Here is a 19,069-nt window from a genome sequence, read left to right on the forward strand (position 1 = left end):
TTCGATACGCTTTCGAACTGGACTGTGACTGCTAAAGGATCCAAGCAAGTGAAGCTCTTGACAACGGGCTATGAGCATTCACAATTTACAGTGAGGTTCGTGTGCACAGCGAGTACAAAAAGCTGCCCCCTTATATCATTTTCAGGAGAAAAAGGCTACCAAAGGACTTTCTTCAGGATGTTATAGTGAGAGCGAACGAAAAAGGGTTCACGAATGAGTCTCTCATGCTTGAGAGGATTCGACTCGCGTGGAATTGATGACCGGGTCCGCTTTTTCAGCGACCGAGAATCTTGGTGCTCGTCTCATTTCGAGGCCACCTCACGGCTGATGTGAAGCAAGTTCTGTCCGGTGGCAAGACGGACCTCGTCGTAGTCTCTAGCGGACTAACAGTAATCCTCCAGCCACTGGACGTAGTGCTCAATAAACCCTTCAAATATTGTGTGCACGAGCTCTACAATGAGTCGATGCTGGGCGACAATCCCAAGACACCCGCTGGTCGCCTATGACGTCCACCGCTTGCAACCATTGGTGGCTGTGTGTCGTCAACTTCAAAATCTCTCCTCGAAAAAATGGTGCTCAAGGCTTTCCGCAAATGCTGCATCAGCAACGCATTACATGAAACGGAGAATGATGCACTCTGAGACGTAACTAGTGAGAAACAGACGTGGTCAGACTGAAGTTTGGACGAGTCCAAGTGACAGCACTTTGTGGCCTTCTGGTGTTTCAGATTAGTGTCGAAATAAAAAGAAATGTTGCCACAGTGCAGCTGGTTGTGTAGCGTATTTATCAAAGTAAGGGTGCGCCGCGATACTTTGCGATTATTAGAAATTTTCTTTTTTAGAGATTCAAAGTTAGGGGGGGGGGGGGGGGAGTCGACCTATTTCTGGTCCGACGTATGTTCCGGTTCACACTACACATATGAAGAGAAACACCAAAACGGGTGAAGCATGTTGTTATATTCATATAACTTATGTGATATTATAGTTGTCTGACGCAATGCCTTCAGTGCAGAAAGCTTTGTTTGGCGTTTCTCTTCACAGCTACGAGCAATTGATATGTGGGGTTTAACGTCCCAAAACCACTTTATGATTATCAAAGACGTCATAATGGAGGGCTCTGGAAATTTAGACCACCTGGGGTTCTTTAACGTGCGCCCAAATCTGAGCACATGGGCCTAGTTACAACATTTCCGCCTCCATCAGAAATGCAGCCGCCGCAGCCGGGATACAAACCCGCGACCTGCGGGTCAGCAGCCGAGTACCTTAGTCACTAGACCTTCGCGGCGGGGTGAGCTACGAGCAATGCTAAGTAGCCACATGAGTATAAGTGCTATGCTAAATGTGATCAAACAGACTTCTTCAATGTCCAATTGATTAAACAATGAGACATCCAGTGCTCTGTCTCACATATTAATATCCTACACTCAAGTGGAATTTGATAACCATTACCACACTAGTAGAGTACACACTTTACGAGTGCTTAACATCAGACCACTTGAGTTCTGATCCAATGACAGAACAACTTCAGATGAGCTTAAAGCTGTTCTAACAAGATAATATCAAGGATCAGCTGCAGCAGAAAGTGTCATTCTCCATGAGAAAAACATGCTGGCAAATGCGACGAATAAAAATGTAGCAGTTGAGCTGGAATTGAACTCAAACATTCTGCATGACTACCACAAAGGCACGGTAGTGGATCAGGAGAGATGAATAAATGAAAGCTGCGAGAGTGTTGCCAAATGCTTGAGTTGCTTGCAGCCATTAGTAGGTTTGTGAAGGGTTTGTGGCTAAAAGAAGTGCAATCACAAACTTTCATTGTGCTGTAAAGGACAGTTACTATAGCTTTTTTTTCTGAAGTTTGTGTCTTTAATCACATGAAGTGGCTGTGTGCCAACTTTACCCACAAAAAATTACACCATCTCCTGCTAAAGGGAACCATGTGTAGATGCAAAGCAGAAGGCACTAACGCTTACACTGGCGGTGACGTTGATGCTGGCACTCATCGCAGCATTTCATAGGAGAGAAACCTGGGGAGGCACAAAGCAAGGAGTGATATACCGGTATTTCCTAGTACAAAGCAAGGAGTGATATACCGGTATTTCCTACTGGAACATGCCAATCACTGCTAATGGGCAATGAGAGACAGAAAACTGTACTGGGACACAGAGACCCGCAGTCTGCTTTTAGTTAATGCACAACACGTGAATTTTCATAGTTCAACAACGCACAGGAGAAATCTACAAATAGCCCTACCTTGGAGGTCAAGATCCAGTGCGTATATATACAGGGTGGCCAGTAAACAGTTGTGCAGCGCAAGCAGTCAGTTTTTTCAGTCAAGAAACTTGCTAGTAGACACTGCCTGCATCAGGATCGCGAGGCAAGGAAGGAGGAAGCGTAGAAGAGAAGAGAGTGGGGTGGAGGGGGGCACACGCTGTAAGGGTGGTCACGCCACATACCGGATTCAGCTTGACCATAAGACGTTGCGCATCTAAAAGATAGTATTGCAGGTGCTATGGAGCATAAAATTTTCAACATCATTACAGTAATCTCGACAAGACTGAAATGTAGCACCTATCACAAGGCACACGCTGAGTTTTTTTTTAAATAATGAAAGCTTGAGTATTCCTAGCAGCGATTGTACAGTGTAGAAAAAAATATTTGCTCATAATTGTCAGAAACATTCGGATTATAGTTTGCCTGTAATAGAAAGACTATTTTACAACAGCATAATTGTCACGTGGTTATGATGTTGAAGAAAGTGACAGCGCATCAAAAATGAAGCTCCTTATTTGACCGAACTTCTGGCCGGGAAAACGAATGCTCAAACTACAGCAAGCAATAAACGCTCCACAATAATATTGGCAAACAGAGTGTCCGCAGTTGATAAACTGTTTGCAGCAAGGTGTATCAGCATTTATACATGTGGCAGCAAACAATCGAGCATTGTCAATAGTGGGCACATTCATTCGAGAATTGACTCCGCTTTTCGCATTTGTGTGCTCAAGCCTGAGAAATGATCCCAAAATAACCTGGAATGCTTTCAGACATTCTGGCGCCGTTTCTGTAAGGCATAATCTACACATGCAGTAGGTCAGTGATATAATACATAGAAAGAAAGGGGCATGTGTGGCATCGCCCCCCTTAGAAAAGGCATCATCCCGATGCTTTAACAGAACAGGCAAGTATAACAGCAAAGCAAAAAAGCACAGCAAATAATTGATACAAGCATGAAAGTGATACAATAAGGCAATAATTACAGTCCTCAGGTTTGTCAACATGGATGAAACAGTTTGAGGCACACGACATGGACGACTTCAGGTCACACAAGGCGCCGCTGACACTTTGTAATGCCGTACGATATAACCTCGTAGGCCAGGGCACCAACACGTTGAAGCAGCTTTTATGCTTCGAAGTTCTGCCGAAAAAGTTTTCCACTTAGTCCACTTCAGCGTATCAGTGTCTACTCCGAAACACAGTCACAGGGCTGTTATTCCTTAAAGTGTCGAAGATTGTCATGGCGGCTGTCGGTCGTCTGCAGATTCTTGATGCGTAGGCAGCCTAGTTGTCTTCTTGGGCATGCTGGAGGAAGACAGTCAGGTTGAGGTTTTCTTTGTTGGTCATATTTGGTAACCCTGCATTGAGCGTTGTTGCCCAGCTCCTTCAATTGGCAAACTTGTACAGCGCCATCTGCATCGTTTCTTAGATGGCCATGTTGTAGGCAAAGATCACGTAAAGAAGTAATCGTGGTGAGATCGGGCTATAGATGGCAGGACCGTCCCTGCACATTTGTGAATAGGCGGTCGGCAGAGCGTATACAAATACATGAAGCGATGTTTCGTTGTTTGCGGTCTCAGCCGAATATCAACAAATGAAATGCGTTGATTGCAGTTTACTGGCAATATCTACTCTACTCTCTGCTGAATCTGTGCACGAAGCTTATGCAACATTACCATTACCCTGGAGTAAAGCACATCCTGCCTTTCAAAGGGATGCTTGCCCTCGGTGGCTGTCTTCACGCTTTTGCACTAAATGATGCCTTTGCTGGGTTGTTTGAATGTAGTCAGCTACGCCTGCTGCACACTGCTGCAGCGTGACTGAAATAGTTATTTACATCTTTTTCATCTGCATACTGAAAAAAGAGAGAAATGAAGATCGTAGAAAGCCCCCATATCTGTGCGATTAGTTCGATACCACTGTCCGCACCTTATACGCATATGCTTTTTTTTCTCATTCTGTTCACCATGAAATATGGGACAGTCAATAAGTCTAATCAGGATAACTTAGTAGCTGACGGCCCTTTGCACTACACTGAATTTACCACGTATATGCACAAATTCTTGCCCCAGTAAAAATATAACAATCTTGTATATGAGCTAAGCAGAAAGCTTCCACAGATGAATTACGTGCATGACAGTAGTGCTACAACAAACATCTGATTAATGAGACAAGCATGTTTTTTTTTTTCCGGACAGAAAATAACCATTGCCTTCCGTTGGTCACAAACAATACCACACAAATGCTCAAGACAATGTAAAAATGATGAGATTCTCAGTGAAATTATACAAAATTATACTTGAGGCATGCCGTCTAAATTATTTTTTGACCGTTTGGGCTCTTCAAAGTGTTTTCAAAGAGTTACCGTGCACACAGCTGCGCACGGCAACTCCGTTTTACATACAGTTCAAGTACTGAGGAGTCACAATTTATGTGATAGTAATATTTCCATGTAGTGGTACCACGGCCACATAAACACAACTAAGGCCCTTTGCATGATCGATAAACTACAGTGCCGTAGTTGTACACCTACCAACAGCGCGCAAGTGCATAGCATATAAATCCCGCTTTTTGTTCTTGTTTTTTTACTACAGAGTCTCTAAAAAAACGCTGCATTCACACACCATTTAATCGTCCTCCTGTTCGGGAGGATGCCAAGAGCACTTTGCGATGTGCTTAAAACTGAAAGCGATGCACAATCTGAAATTATTCTGGTGAATCAAGGGCACGACAATAAACAGCACTCTGGAAAGTTGCGCTCGTCGATTTCATTACAATGCATTATCAGCCGAGCAAGACAAAATGCTTTCGTACGTCATTTCAGGCATACATAGAAGCAGTTACACTTGCGCTGACATGACTGGACAAATCACAATTTGAGAACGTGCATGATGTACGCGCATATAGAAATGCGACGTGGCTAGCAGACGCCGCATGGAGCAATCCGCATTAGCGCGCTTCACCACTGACTTCCATTCACGGCCAATAGCATCCCATGCCTTGTGCTCGTCGTCGACGTACATGGCCAGCATGTTGGTGATGGTCTTGTTTACACGCTCAACGAGCCCATTAGTTTGTTCGTGGTGGGCAGTGGTTCAGTGGTGGCTCGCCTGGCTGTCCCTTAATATTGCCGGAGTTAAACGGCTGTAAAGAACATGCATCTGTCAATAATTAGGACCTCTGGGACACCATGATTCCGGACGATGTCCTCAATGAAGAACTTGCTACCTCGGCGGCGCTGCCGTTGGGTACAGCCCTTGTTTTGGTGTAGTGAGTCTACTAGTCGGTAGATGCAACGATTGACTTGTTTCTGACAGCAGTTGTCAGCAACGGCCCCAGTAAGCCCATGTGATTTAAATAAATCAGTCCTCTTGGCCACTTCGACTCCAACATAAACATACTGGAAGAAGTCTACAGCAGATCTACAGCCACCGTAGTGCTCCATAAAAAAAGCGACAGAATCCCAATAAAGAAAGACGTAAGTCAGAAAGAAACGATCTCTACAACGCTATTCACTGTGTGTTTACAGGAGGTTTTCAGTGCCCTTGATTGGGAAGAGTTAGGGATAAAAGTTAATGAAGAGTATCTTAGTAACCTGCGATTCCCTGATGACATTGCTCTGATGAATAACTCGGGTTATGATTATTAACCCGAAGACACCAACGGGCCACCTACAGAGCTCTCCGCCTGGCATTCCTTGCCAAATTCCATGGTGGAAAATTCTTTCAAGAAATGTTGCATCAGCAACTCGCTGGATGGCACGAAAGACAACGCACTGTGGGAGGCAGCCAGTGACAAACTCTCGTCTACAGAAGACAGTTGGACGAATAAGAGCAGCCGGACGAATAGGACGAATAGGAGCAGTTGCGATAGTCGTTGAGGGGAGCTCCGACGATCAAGGTGCGGTGCGCCCAATTCGCTAATAAATGTGGTTTGGCAGCTTTGGGTTGTTTTTTTTTTTTTTCCCTCTTTCGGTAACCTGAATTTGGGGGGTCGACTTATATTCCCACTCGACCTATAGCCCGGTTTATACGGTACCTATGGAGCAGAAACCTGGAGACTTACAAAGAGGGTTCAGCTTGAATTGAGGATAATGCAGGGAGAGATGGAAAGGAAAATGATACAGTTGAACACTGTTATATTGAACCCACATATACAGAATTTTTGGGTTTATCGAACTCACAAGTTATCCCCTTGAAATTCCTTTGTAAAAGTATAGAAATTCGCACATTTATATCAAACGGTATATTTACCTGCCTTTGGATGTATCAAACTCCGCGCGAGCTGAAAAGTGTACTTCGACACTTCCCCCCCCCCCCCCCCCCCCCCCCCACGCAATCTTCGCGGCAGCGCGACTCCACGCACAAGTTAAAAAACGCGTTTTCGGCACTCGCAGCAGAGTCCAGAGACCTCCGTGCGGCACCACACCTCCGCCGAAATTCGAAACGCTCGAAAAAAACTACAGGCGAGAGGGCTCGAACGGCGCATTCTCCATCTTGTGGAACGACTTTTTTCGTTTCTATTTCTCTTTTTCATGCTTTCTCCGCGTACGCATCGGCTCCGAGAGCAGAAATAAAGGAGACGACGTCCTCCTCCTTTTGCCTTTTATTTTTTGTTGCTGTTTTGTGAGGTTTGATCAGCCAACCACAGCTCATGTCTTTTGCTGTTGCCCTCACAGGTAGCCATCGCCTCGCGAGCGCTTTGTTGCTCTCATGCTTTGTTGCTCTCCAGCCGTCGCGTCGTCAACGTACCACCGCATGTGCAGCATTTCTTTTTTGCGTGCGCTGTTTGTAAAGCCGCTGCGGACTCCTTGAATTGTCGTCTTTTCATTTTCGTGTAGCTATGACCAGCGTCAAGAAGCGCAAGACCCTTGACTTTGCGACGAAGTTGAAGGCGATTCAACATGTTGAAGCGGGTGAGAAATGTTTGGCCGTCGCTGATGACTTTGTGATACCACGGAGCACTCCGAGTACCTTGTTGAAAAACAAGGCAGATATCAAGGAAAAGGCCGACGACAGTGGGTGGCTTCACCGATTCAAGCAATGCTGCAACATCTTTGGCAAAACCATTTCTTGCGAAAGAGAAGCTGTCAGCAGCCAGGACATCCAGCAGTGGATGATGAAGGAGTGGCTGGAAATCTCCGCGAAGTTTTCTTCTGCGAAGATCTTCAATGCCTGGTGAGACGTCAAGACGGACACAGTGGTCAACTGCTTCCGCAAGGCAGGCTTCGAGACGGCAGTACTTGCGGAAACCGGTGAAGACGACAACGAGCACATGGACGACACGTTTTGCGAGTTGATAAGATCGAGACTAGCGTCTTCAACATTTCAAAAACGAAGAAGCAGGTCAAGGTTAGCAATTTTTTTTTCGCAAATAAATTATTCTGTGTGGGAAATTAGTTGTCATTTTTCAATGTATCTATTGTAGGTGATGATCCGCCACAGGTAAGCTCTCGGGGCCTCGATTTTTTATATCAAATTTTTCATACATCGAACTGATTCGTGATCCCCTTCGAGTTCAATATAAGCGTATTCGACTTTAGGTGTAACCTTAACATACAAGAGAGCAGAGTGGGCTTAAGGACATCACAGTTGAAATCAAGAAGAAGTGGACATGGGCAGGGCACATGGCGCATAGGCAGGAGAACCACTGGTCATTTTAAAGAAACCGCTCTGAAAAATTTTTGATTATGGCCAAAATGGGATCATTCATCACATCGGCAGCACTGAGTATGTCTTGTCCCATTAAAAGGAAAGATCATTTTAATTTGGTGTTGAAAGTCAACAAAAATTGACTACTAGCGTCTCCCGACATTGATGTTGTCCATCTACTGGCAGGACAAGAAATCTTCGCAGGTAGGCTCATTTTGGAAGGACTGTCTACCGTTCTTCACTGCTTTTCTGTTTTGTGACGCAATAAAAAGAGCACAAATTAAAGAGTCTAACCTTACAGCTGTTTCCCTGGAAAGTGTGTAGAAATTTTTAAAACAGAATTTTCCTATCTGCATTCAGTCTCGTTCCATCAGTGAGATGAATGCCCACAACACTGGTCAATGAAGACGATGACAACTGTACTGCCGATGAAAGTAAAAAACTGAAACCACGTGCGGTTTTTCTTGGCTTCACCCACCTGTCGATGCAACAGCTACATTGGACAAACAGGCAAATAAATGTTTGAACACCAGACTACGAGCAACACTATGCTTGCGGACAGATCAGCTGGCAAGAAAACTTGGCCTCACACTGCCAAGAGTGTGAATACAGGGTCTTTTTTGATCAGACTAAGGTATTCGATCGCATGAAGAAACAGAAGAAGAGGGAAATAGTTGAGCCGTGTAACATAGCATCTGGAGAATTTGGCACATGCGCAAGTACACTTTGTTGCTAGGCAAAGCAGAAGCTAAATTCATGTGCAACCCGTTCCGTCCCTTGCAAGACGAGCTAGTTGAGATGCGCAGCATGAACATGCGCAATATTTTTTTTTTGTTTCACTCACGTCATCTGCTGTTTTTTTTTTTCACATTTTTATGTTTCATGTTTCCCTCTTTAACTCATTCCCTGATAGTTTGAACTAATCCATTTTTTTTTGTTACTTTCTGTGCCTTTCGCGAGTGTCCCCCTTGTTACAGCTATTCAGTGCAACTTCCCATAATATGAGCCATAACGATTTGCTGGAACATCCAGAGGCGGTTTGATGAGCTGCAGAAGCCCCTCTGGCCTTGGCGGTGTCTTGTAACGTTGGAAGTCCTAGCACATCCTCAAGTAACGAGCGAGGTCGGCGGTGAAGCGTGGCCAGTAGTACTTTTCTATTATCCTCGCAAACGTATGGCAAAAGCCGAGGTGGCCAGTCATTGAGTCATTGTACAGTAAGAATTCTGGTCACAATGCTGAAGGCACAACCAGAAGGTGCATAGCTCGAAAGGGGGAGAAGTTCTTTTGAAGAATGCCTTTGTGCAAGAAAAACAATGGCAGTTCTTTGAACACTTTTGGATCAACGGCGGTCTTGTCCTCAAGATACTCCTAAAGCCCCCGAGTTTTGGGTTGGCACTTAAGATTTCCAGGAAGCAGTCATGATTCAAGTCGTCTTGCAACAGCTGGTCGATGGGAGGCACGAGACAGGCAGTTAGCATCCGAGTGTTTTGTTCTGAACTTGTAAACCACAGTAATGTCATATTCTCACAGTCTTAAGCTTCATGGTGAGAGACAACCTGAAGAGTCCTTTAAGCTGGCTACGCAACACAGGGCATGGTAGTCACTCACAACATTGAAGGTCTCGCCATAGAGGTAGGAATAAAATTGTGATGTAGCCCAGAGCATGGCAAGGCACTCCTTTTCTGTTGTGGAGTAGTTGGCCTCTGCCTTGGATAGCAATCAGCCAGCATAGCAGAAAACCCTTTCCAGCCTGTCAGTCCTTTTGTACAAGAACGGCTGCGAATCCTAAACTACTTGCATTGATGTGTACTTTTGTGTTGGCATGTCCGTCAAAATACACAAGTATCAATGCTGTCTGTAGGCATCGTTTATGTTCTTGAAACGCTTCATCTTGCACAGTTTCCCACTTGAATTCCACGTCGGCTTTCATGAGGAGAGTTAGTGGCTCGACAGTCTGTGGAAATCCCTCAACGAAGCACTTGTAGTGGGCACACAATTCGAGAAATCGGAGCATTGCCTTCTTGTCAGTGGGCGGCAAGAAGTCAGTGTTGTCAGCTGTTTTCTGCGTGTTGGGACGCACTCCTGACTTGCTAATCACGTGTCCCAGGAACAAGAGCTCCTCGTACGTGAAGTGGCACTTTTCTGTCTTCAGGGCGAGTTCAAAGGTCTTGATAGCTTGAAGTACAGCTTCAAGGAATTGGAGAGGCTCATCAAAGCTTGAGGAAAACACAACCACATCAACCAAGAACACAAAGCCAGTCTGCCACTTCAATCCAGCCAGCATGGAGTACACGCTGGAGCTTCGCCGGCACTGAGCAAAAACCAAAAAGCATCACCTTGAACTAGAAGAGGCCGTCTGGTGTTGTGAAGGCAGTATCGTCTCGCGAGAAACGGGGAAAAAAAAAAAATAGATTTTTCGAAAATCAAGTTTTGAGTTTCTGGAACCCTTTTTCCTCTGATTCCAAAATATCTACACTGAAAACAACGCAGCAGTGAAGCAGAAAATTCGTTTCACTCTCCTAGGTAGCGAAACTTTTTTTCTGTAAATCGCGAGAAAACAGCGATTTTCAAAAGATTATAGCTTCACGATGGCAAGGCTGGGAACCGGCTTCTTGAGCTCATGGGAAAGAGCATTTCTCCGTGTTTAAATTTCCTGCCTCAGCTGGCTCCTCCCTCTAAAAACAAGCACACAAAAGCGAATATATGAAGGTCATTTCGAGGCCCCTTATTGGCTGTGGCCGCCATGTTGCGTCAGCTCGCCTCGGCATTCGCCCGATGCTCGGACTGCTTCCTGGAAACCTTAAGCGTCGATGATTTTGCAGAACGACAGCGTGCCGACCCTGAAATCAAGGGTTTTATGGAATACCTAGAGGGCAAGGCAGCCATTGTTCCAAAGGTATTCAAGCGAGGACTGGCAGACTGGCATCGTTTTACTTGCGTAACGGCATCCTCGTCAAGAAAAACTTTTCACCACATCTGGCCACTTACCTGCTCGTAGTACCTTCAACGTTACGTCCAGAAATGTTGGATGCTCTACACGACGACCCTTCGGCTAGACATCTCCGTGTTTCCTGTACACTCCCGAGAATACAGGAGAAGTATTACTGGCCACGACTTGCCACCGACGTCACTCATTAATTACACCAAGACATGTCGAGACTGTCAACGACGAAAGACACCGCCGACTAAGCCAGCCAGACTTCTCCAGCCTATCGAGCCACCTAGCCAGCCGTTTCAGCAAATCGGCATGGACTTACTGGGGCCGTTCCCAATGTCGAACTCCGGAAACAAATGGATCGTCGTAGCTGATGACTACTTCACCCGCTACGCTGAAACAAGGGCTCTACCCAAAGGAAATGCCACCAAGGTAGCAAAGTTCTTCTTCAAAAACATCGCCTTGTGTCATGGAGCTCCAGAAGTCCTCATCACAGACAGTGGTACGACCTTTACGGCGGGCCTAACTCCGGCAATCCTAAGGTACAGCCAGACAAGTCACTGCTGGACCACCAATTACCATCCACCGACCAATGGTCTCACTGAGTGTCTCAATAAGACCATTGCCGATATGTTAGCCATGTACGTCGATGTCGAGCACATGATGTGGGATGCAATCCTTCTGTACGTGACCTTCGCATACAACACGGCTGTCCAAGAAACAACGCAGATGACGCCATACAAGCTGGTGTACGCAAGGATCACAGCCACGATGTTCGATGCCATGTTACCCAACGTCAGCGATGAAAAAAACATTGACGTCACTCTCTACCTGCAGCGCGCCGAAGCTCGACAACTTGCCCGCTTGTGCATCAAAAATCAACAGGCGGCCGACAGCTGCCGTTGCAATCTTCGATGAAGCTTCGTAGAGTACCAGCCCGGTGACAGTGTCTGCGTATAGACACCGATACGCCGACGAAGTGAAAAATTTCTACGACGGTACTTCGGACCGTACACAGTAGTTCGAGGTCTCAACCCACTCGACTATGAGGTTGTTCTTGACGGCATTACGAACTCTTAACGGCGCCGTGCTCGATCTGAAGTCGTCCATGTCGTACACCTCAAGCCATTTCATGCGTGAACCTGAGGACTCTATTTTGTTGTTGTTGATGCACTTTATTGCTTGTACTTATTGTTCATTGTCTTTATTACTGCACCTTTGTCTTTTGTTAAAGCACTGGGATGATGCTTTTTTCAGAGGGGAGCAATGCCACGTTCCTTTCCTCAAGTTTTGTTATCAGTCCGTTACACTATGTTCAGCGCAAACCGCACCTACAATGTTCGAAAAGCTTCGAGGCTGTAGTAGATCATGTTAAGGTAACGCCCACTTTGCGAACGTTTCAGATTATTCTGGAACATATGTCGCTGCTAGCAATAACGCTAGAACATTCGATGGCAAGTGTACAAATGCTGACGCGCTTCGACGCTTGTCAGTTGATCATCGGACAACGCTCCGTTCGCCGCTATCAGTGCAAGACTTTCCGTCTACTGGGCACAGGTTCGCCCAAATAAACAGTTTATTATTTGACCCGCAGTCTGCTTCATTCGTCCACGTCACGACTCCGTGACAATATACTCACATCAAGCTGAACAGTAAAAAAACACAGTCAAGCGCATTGTGCAGGTGTGAATGCACCATACATGTGGAATGCGTGCAGCCAACAATAGGCCAGAGCCAACAAAAAGAAAGGCAACTCAATTGCCTAAATTACCTCCCCTTTCCCCACCCTGTGCCTGACTGGGCGTGTCCAGCAAGTGTGGCGCTAGCTAACACTCACAAGTAGCCCCACGAAGTGGACAGCAGAATGACCGCTGCCATGGCTCAATTGGCAGAGCATCAGACGCATTATCTGAAGGTTGTAGGTTCGGCCTCTGCCTGCAGGAAGTTGTCTTTTCATCCACTTTTTTTTTTCACATTTAGACTACTACATGAAAATTGAAAGACTACAAATTATGTCCCCTGGACCTCCCTCGGTCTCATTGTCTGCTGGTTTCATTACCATGATCACGTAAAATAAAAGAATACTAACAGATATACTGTTGTTTAGGAAATCAAGATAGCGATGAAAAAAAATGGCAGAAAAGGAAGATGGAAGAGGTGAAACATTTCAACAAGCTGTTAGGCAGCTGCCTCGAAGAACATTCACTGAGGTGTTAGCTGCACCCTGTGCTCAAGGACATGACACTCTGGCTGTACAGTGCATTTTTCAATAGCTTGCCTTCTTACTTCACTCTGTCATACTTTTACTGGTCATTAAGCTCCACCCTAACTCCATGGGAAAACTGTGCGCTGCAAACAGAGGCACTGAGATGACCAAATGTGTGAAGTTGTCATGCCAAATAGACGGATCTTCATGCAGCTCCTCAAAGCTTTGAAAATTGAAAGCACACATCCGTTGCTGAGAACAGAGACTTCAGCGCAACCATTTGAAACTTGGTGGAGCGAGAGTGCCAGAGAGAATGAACCAAAAAACTGTACAAAACTTGCGCAAGCTATCAACACGTGAAAAGTTAATTTTAAATCAACGCATCATGACATCGAAAAGATAACTTTTGTGTCATGTGATGATGCAAGTGTGGGATGCAATCGGTGGATTTTCATATTTGATGAAGCATGTAAGGCTTTCGCCCTAATTGGAAAAACAACAAAGAACGACAACAAAAACACAACGCGAGTAAACTATACAGCAGAGTAAAAAAAGACAGAAAAACTACCTTGCATGAACAACTGAACGTTAAACATGCTACAGCGCTGTCGTGAAATACCAACGCAGAACAAAACATGAAAACCTGGGAAAAGTTGTATGAAGTATGCCTTTATCCTCGTCAATTTATAAATAAAAGCACTGATTCATTTAAACTGGCCGTTGATTCGATAAATACAAGGCTATTTTAAAATATCAGTGTATACAAACACCAAATGTGTATACAGCCTGAAAGGTGCGCTGTCAAGAGATTCCACCGCTACCGTTCCAGAATGCGCTAAGAATCGTTTTCCACAAATTTTCACTAGATGCTTCAGGAAAGAAGAAGTATGCTTTTATAGCAGCAAAATATCTTACAGTGGAAGCAGCATGCATTTGCAGCCATCAAATTTCTAGCTTCAAGGCCTCATTTGATTCTCAATTTCACTGTATTAGAGCATACCCAAATTTTCTTGAAGGCAACATTACTCTAAAGATGTATTAAACCTTCACTAGCCAATTTCACATTTTGCAGTTCCAGTGTGTGCCGTACAACTAGAGCCCGGGCAAGGGTGCCCTAGCGGTTGCTCCTGTTCCTATATGTATGAAACTCTCATCTAAGCTTCATGACCAATAAAAGTATTTAGGAACTCTGCTTGTACCAATGCCCTCCAATAACTGTTATCACCCAGTTAACAATATTATGACTAGATTACTTACAAACAAACTTAACAAAAAGAATGAAATAAAAATGCATAATAGGTGAAGAAAATACCTGCTCCTCAGCAACCGCGTCTTTTTCATCCAGCTTTCTGTCTTCTGCTTTGCCATCAGGCCCTGGACCACAGCGCGGATGCCAGATGGCGCCTCCTGCATGAGGTTCATGTTTTGCACCATAGAGCCGCTTCACTCGAGTTCCATCAATGTTCCATCATCGAGTTCCAGCATAAAGAGACAAGCATTGCCAGGTCTCACACTACTATGGTAGCATGCAGAGTTGGAACAAAAGCTTCCAAGGTTTCCTTCTGAGCATTTTACAGTGAAAGCTGTAATGAGATCACAACTCGGAGTTGTGTCCATAACCACATCACGCAAAATTAGAAAAAAAAAAAACCTAGTACCAATGACACAGTGGGGCTGGAACCTGGGTTGCTGGATGCCAGCCCAGTATTCTACCACTGAGCCACATCGATGCTTGGGACTTGTTGGCAAACTTACCTTAGGCAGGCACGATATTGCAAAAGCAACCGTGTCACGACTTATACCTGTGCCACACGGACACAGAAAATGACATTCGGTAGTGAAGGCGTTCTCGAATGACATTTTTTGGGGTAGAGTTGCTACACTTCCAAAATGAATGACATTTGACTCAGATGACGTCGATCACACCATCTTCTGTAGTAAGCAATTGTGCAGTTTTAATAGAAAAATAAATGTGCGTTTACAAGCTACATATACCTCCCAGAAGAATAAAATATAGGAATAAGCATATTGCACTGCCATTAGAGTTTGTTCGTAACTTTGTTTCACGACGTTGCAACCGACCGTGTAGCAACTTAAGCCAATAGTCAGATCCGCAGCGTAAAAAGAACATGGCGCCTGTCGCATTTATTTTACAGCGTCTATAAGCTGAAGAAACGTTTTTAACCACTGTTTAAGTGATAAGTGTAAATAGAATTCCTTCCAGTCGAATCAAATGTCATTTTATATAATTACTTTATCAGCTGTGCCGTCGAGAATACGGATTTCTCAGCGGAATGAGTTCTGCCGATGGCATTACGTGACGAATGGCGTTTGGGTTAATGCCATTTTGTTCGTCTGTGAGGCACCATGCGAATGACATTCAATTTGAAGGCATCAGGAGATCTATGCCGGTTTTTTTGCCCGTGTGGCATGGGTATTATAAAGCGTTTAAAAAGATTGAAACAACAACCAGTGCGATTAGCGTAACGAGTGGGTCGTCCAATGCTCCAACCTATTACAAAATCTTGTTCTTGTTTCCCTATTAACTCTGGGGCATACCCACTTCAGCCATAATTCCTCATTGCCGTCAGCCATTGCATGAACTATTGGCACAAAATTCCTCGCAAGTGTTTAGCGGATACCACGCTTCTCCAAAGAATGACGATAAATGGCATAGCGAATGTCCCTTAGTGCGTATCAAGCAAGTGTGCTTGCAATAGTTATCTAATGAGTGTTTTGAAAGGCTCTGAAAGGCAGCTTTTCTAGTTTTTGCTGTGATTGTGCTGCAACTTCCGCGTAGACCTGGCATTTTTTTTTTTTTTTTTCACCTGCAGGGTGTCTACTAATTTGATTTGCCCAAAATCTTCGACTTTCGAAGATTTTTTTATCATGCAGCGGGACGGACAATTGGGCTAGTTGGTATTTGTAAAAAAATATCACGCACACAAAAACATGGACAGTAGAAAACAAAGACAAAGCACACAGACACTCACAATTTTCAGCAAACTTTCCTGCTCAGAAAATTGAAAATGAGTCCTGAAGTAGATGAATAGATAGAAGAAACTATTTCATATGTGGTGTGTTAGTGGACTGCGCCTAGGTGTCGGCTAGAAGGTCTTGTCTCCTGGTCGCTCGCTCAGCCCACTGGTTTGCCAGGGTTGAACTAAGCAGTGCAGCCCAATGTGCGTGGAGACTGCCGATGGAGGCTGCGTTTTAATTACTGTGTTTCAATCCCTGGCATTCTCATAGGACATGTTCTAACAAAGCTCGGGCCTCAAAATCTTTGCATTGATTGGTCGTGTAGATATCTGGATACATAACATATAGTAGTGCTGGGCTCTCAGATGACCTAGTTTCTAATTGTCAACATTAGACAGACTGTGACCAATTGAGTTTAAAGGTGGGGTGGTGGGTAAGCGCGCCTCTGCAGTTTATCAATGAGTCTCGTAAGTATTGTCAGATCGGTGCTGTATTGTTTATTGCGATTAACTACTGCCACGTAGAAGCAGCTTTTGTGTTTGCAATGAACGGCATCTACGAAGACCGCTTCATTGCTGTTTCCTAAGCTTTTTATCATGGCCTTTGCTCTGCTTAGCCTTCTTTCTGCATTGAGCACGGGGTGCATGTTTTTAGATAATGAAGGGACTATGAGCTTCGCCCGTATGTCACGAGGAGTATCGCATTCGGTGCCATAATGTGTGCGATAAGTGATGCCTAATTTTTTTGTCTAGATATGTCTACCGGTGTTCATTTTAGAGAGGCAGTTGATTGATTGATATGTGGGGTTTAACGTCCCAAAACCACTATATGATTATGAGAGACGCCGTAGTGGAGGGCTCCGGAAATTTAGACCACCTGGGGTTCTTTAACGTGCACCCAAATCTGAGCACACGGGCCTACAACATTAGAGAGGCAGTTGTACTGTACAATACGTTGTACCTCTATCAGTTCCTCAAGTCTAAAACTCGCGCTATTAGCCCCAAGAACGAACACTGGCATCGCTGGAGTCGCAACCAAATGACATCATGGCAAGGACTCGCCCGCTCCGCCTATGACGCATGCCGACGGTCGCTTATTTCCGAGCCCACTGTGTATCCGCTCTTCCAAGTACGGTGGTGATACCTCCGCAATTTCGCAAGTAGACCGCGCAACGGACAAAGTCAACATATTTATTTCTATCAAACGTTAACTAAGGTGCACAAAGTATTGATAATATAGCTTAGGATGGGGAACTCTCGTCCGAACAGATAATCCACTTTGAAAATGGGGGTGCATGGCAGCGAGACGTTAGTTCTCAAAATCCGCAAAATCAGTGCTAAAAAAATATTCGTGCTGAATGGGTCTAACCTATTACAACTAGGCATAGACTATGTGATTAAACATGCGTGTCGAAGTATTACGAATGAAATCAGGACATTTTGTATTTGCTAAAAATTTTGTGACTTAACTTTTACTAAAAACTTTGTGACTTACCATGCAAGTTATGTCTGCCTCAGCAAATAATGTAGGTCATTTGACAAAATTCCACTTTTGATGCAGGAGACTTCAGATGAATCTGTCTGTCATACGCAATCACTTATAATATTGACAAAATTGAAGTACTGTTGCAAAAGAAACAATGGATTCTGAAATTCTTAGACGTCGGTATACTTGGATCTCACGTGCAGATTTCTTCTCAACAGTCAATCGGGATTATGTATTTGCATACCCTGATTTACGCGAACAGGTGACTTGATCAACCGCCACGTCATTAGCTGTAATACTCAGTTTACGTGAAAGCACTGATGGTAGCAATTGTTTGCTAAACAAGCGCCAGGAAGACAAAATAAACTGTTTTGATGGCCCAATCAGCTTCGTGGGCCCCGTGATAATGAAACCTCCTTTGCCTCAATGAAGCAATGATTAGTTTCGAACGTTATGACCATATACAGGTTGATGCTGCTTAGAGGTAATCAAGTGTGGGGAAAATTTATTTATCAGGTGGCTATCTAACCTGGCACTCACGAGCGTCATGGCACAGTTGCTATTCGATACTTCATGAAGATGCTATCTCACAGCAGTAGCCGTTTCTGCAATTAACCTCAACTTGTTTTTGAAGTGAAATTGAGCACCGAAATTATTGAGGAAAAATTGTGAACCTATAAAGTGATGAATGTGAAACTAGACATAGGAAACTGTAATGCAACAGCTTCAGTGGAATTCGCGGGCGAGTGCATTCGAGATATTTAATGACACTCGATACTAAGCACATGCGTGAAGCTCGGAACACAGGCAGCAGTTACTCTCATACGTCTGATAGAAAAACCGCTAGTGAAAGCGAAACAATCACATATTTTTTTAAAGTATCACCTGTTAACAATGTAACCTCAATTGCAAATACGCTGTCGTATACACTTCAAAAGCAGGACATGATTGTGAGGCACGCTATAGAGTAATTGTAGCCACCTCCCATTTTTAAACATGCTGTTGTATCTTAGCACATGCATGGCTGATGTTCATCACGGTCGGAACGCCGCTACCGTGGCCATGAATCGAACCCATTCTCGAGGTAAGCAGCGCGTAACCTAACAAACCTGATCAAAGCGTGAATTCTAGAGCTAGCACCGTTGGCGATTGAACTGAAAAAAAAAAAAAAGTTAAGTTTTTCATTGTTTAATCAGGAACATTATCGATGCTGCCTTGGTCATTTATTTTAAGCGTGAAACAAACAAAAAATAAGCGCTGGCACTGCAACGGCATACAAAGCGAGTGCGTGTTATGTATATGCGCACTACAGCAAGTCGAAGAGTCCGTGCCGTGACGTAATGCAAGCCTCCCAACAGGCGGCGCCACTCCAACCTCTCGGGGCTAATAGGAGCCTATCAGTAGTAGTGCTTTGCGCAAGTCCTAGCACTTGCTTAAAGATTTTTCTGATCAAACTGTGTAGTATAATTTTGTTTTTCTGCTGCAAACTATGGTATGCGGATGTTGTCACTGGTCCCATTCATTAGGGAGGCAATCGCCG

The 19,069-nt window shown here is 44.6% G+C and overlaps 1 protein-coding gene across 2 annotated transcripts in view; it reads right to left on the minus strand.

Annotated features, from left to right (window-relative positions):
- Positions 1-19,069, minus strand: part of Unc-115a (actin binding LIM protein Uncoordinated 115a) — a 424,168-nt gene that overhangs the window by 205,510 nt on the left and 199,589 nt on the right. For both annotated transcript variants that reach the window (XM_037426516.2, XM_037426515.2), the window contains exon 8: positions 14,378-14,472. In XM_037426516.2, coding sequence (XP_037282413.1) covers positions 14,378-14,472 — 95 coding nt within the window. The remainder of the gene's footprint in view (positions 1-14,377; positions 14,473-19,069) is intronic.

This window comes from Rhipicephalus microplus, chromosome X (assembly GCF_043290135.1).
Source record: "Rhipicephalus microplus isolate Deutch F79 chromosome X, USDA_Rmic, whole genome shotgun sequence".
NCBI classification, from domain to species: Eukaryota; Metazoa; Arthropoda; class Arachnida; order Ixodida; family Ixodidae; genus Rhipicephalus; species Rhipicephalus microplus.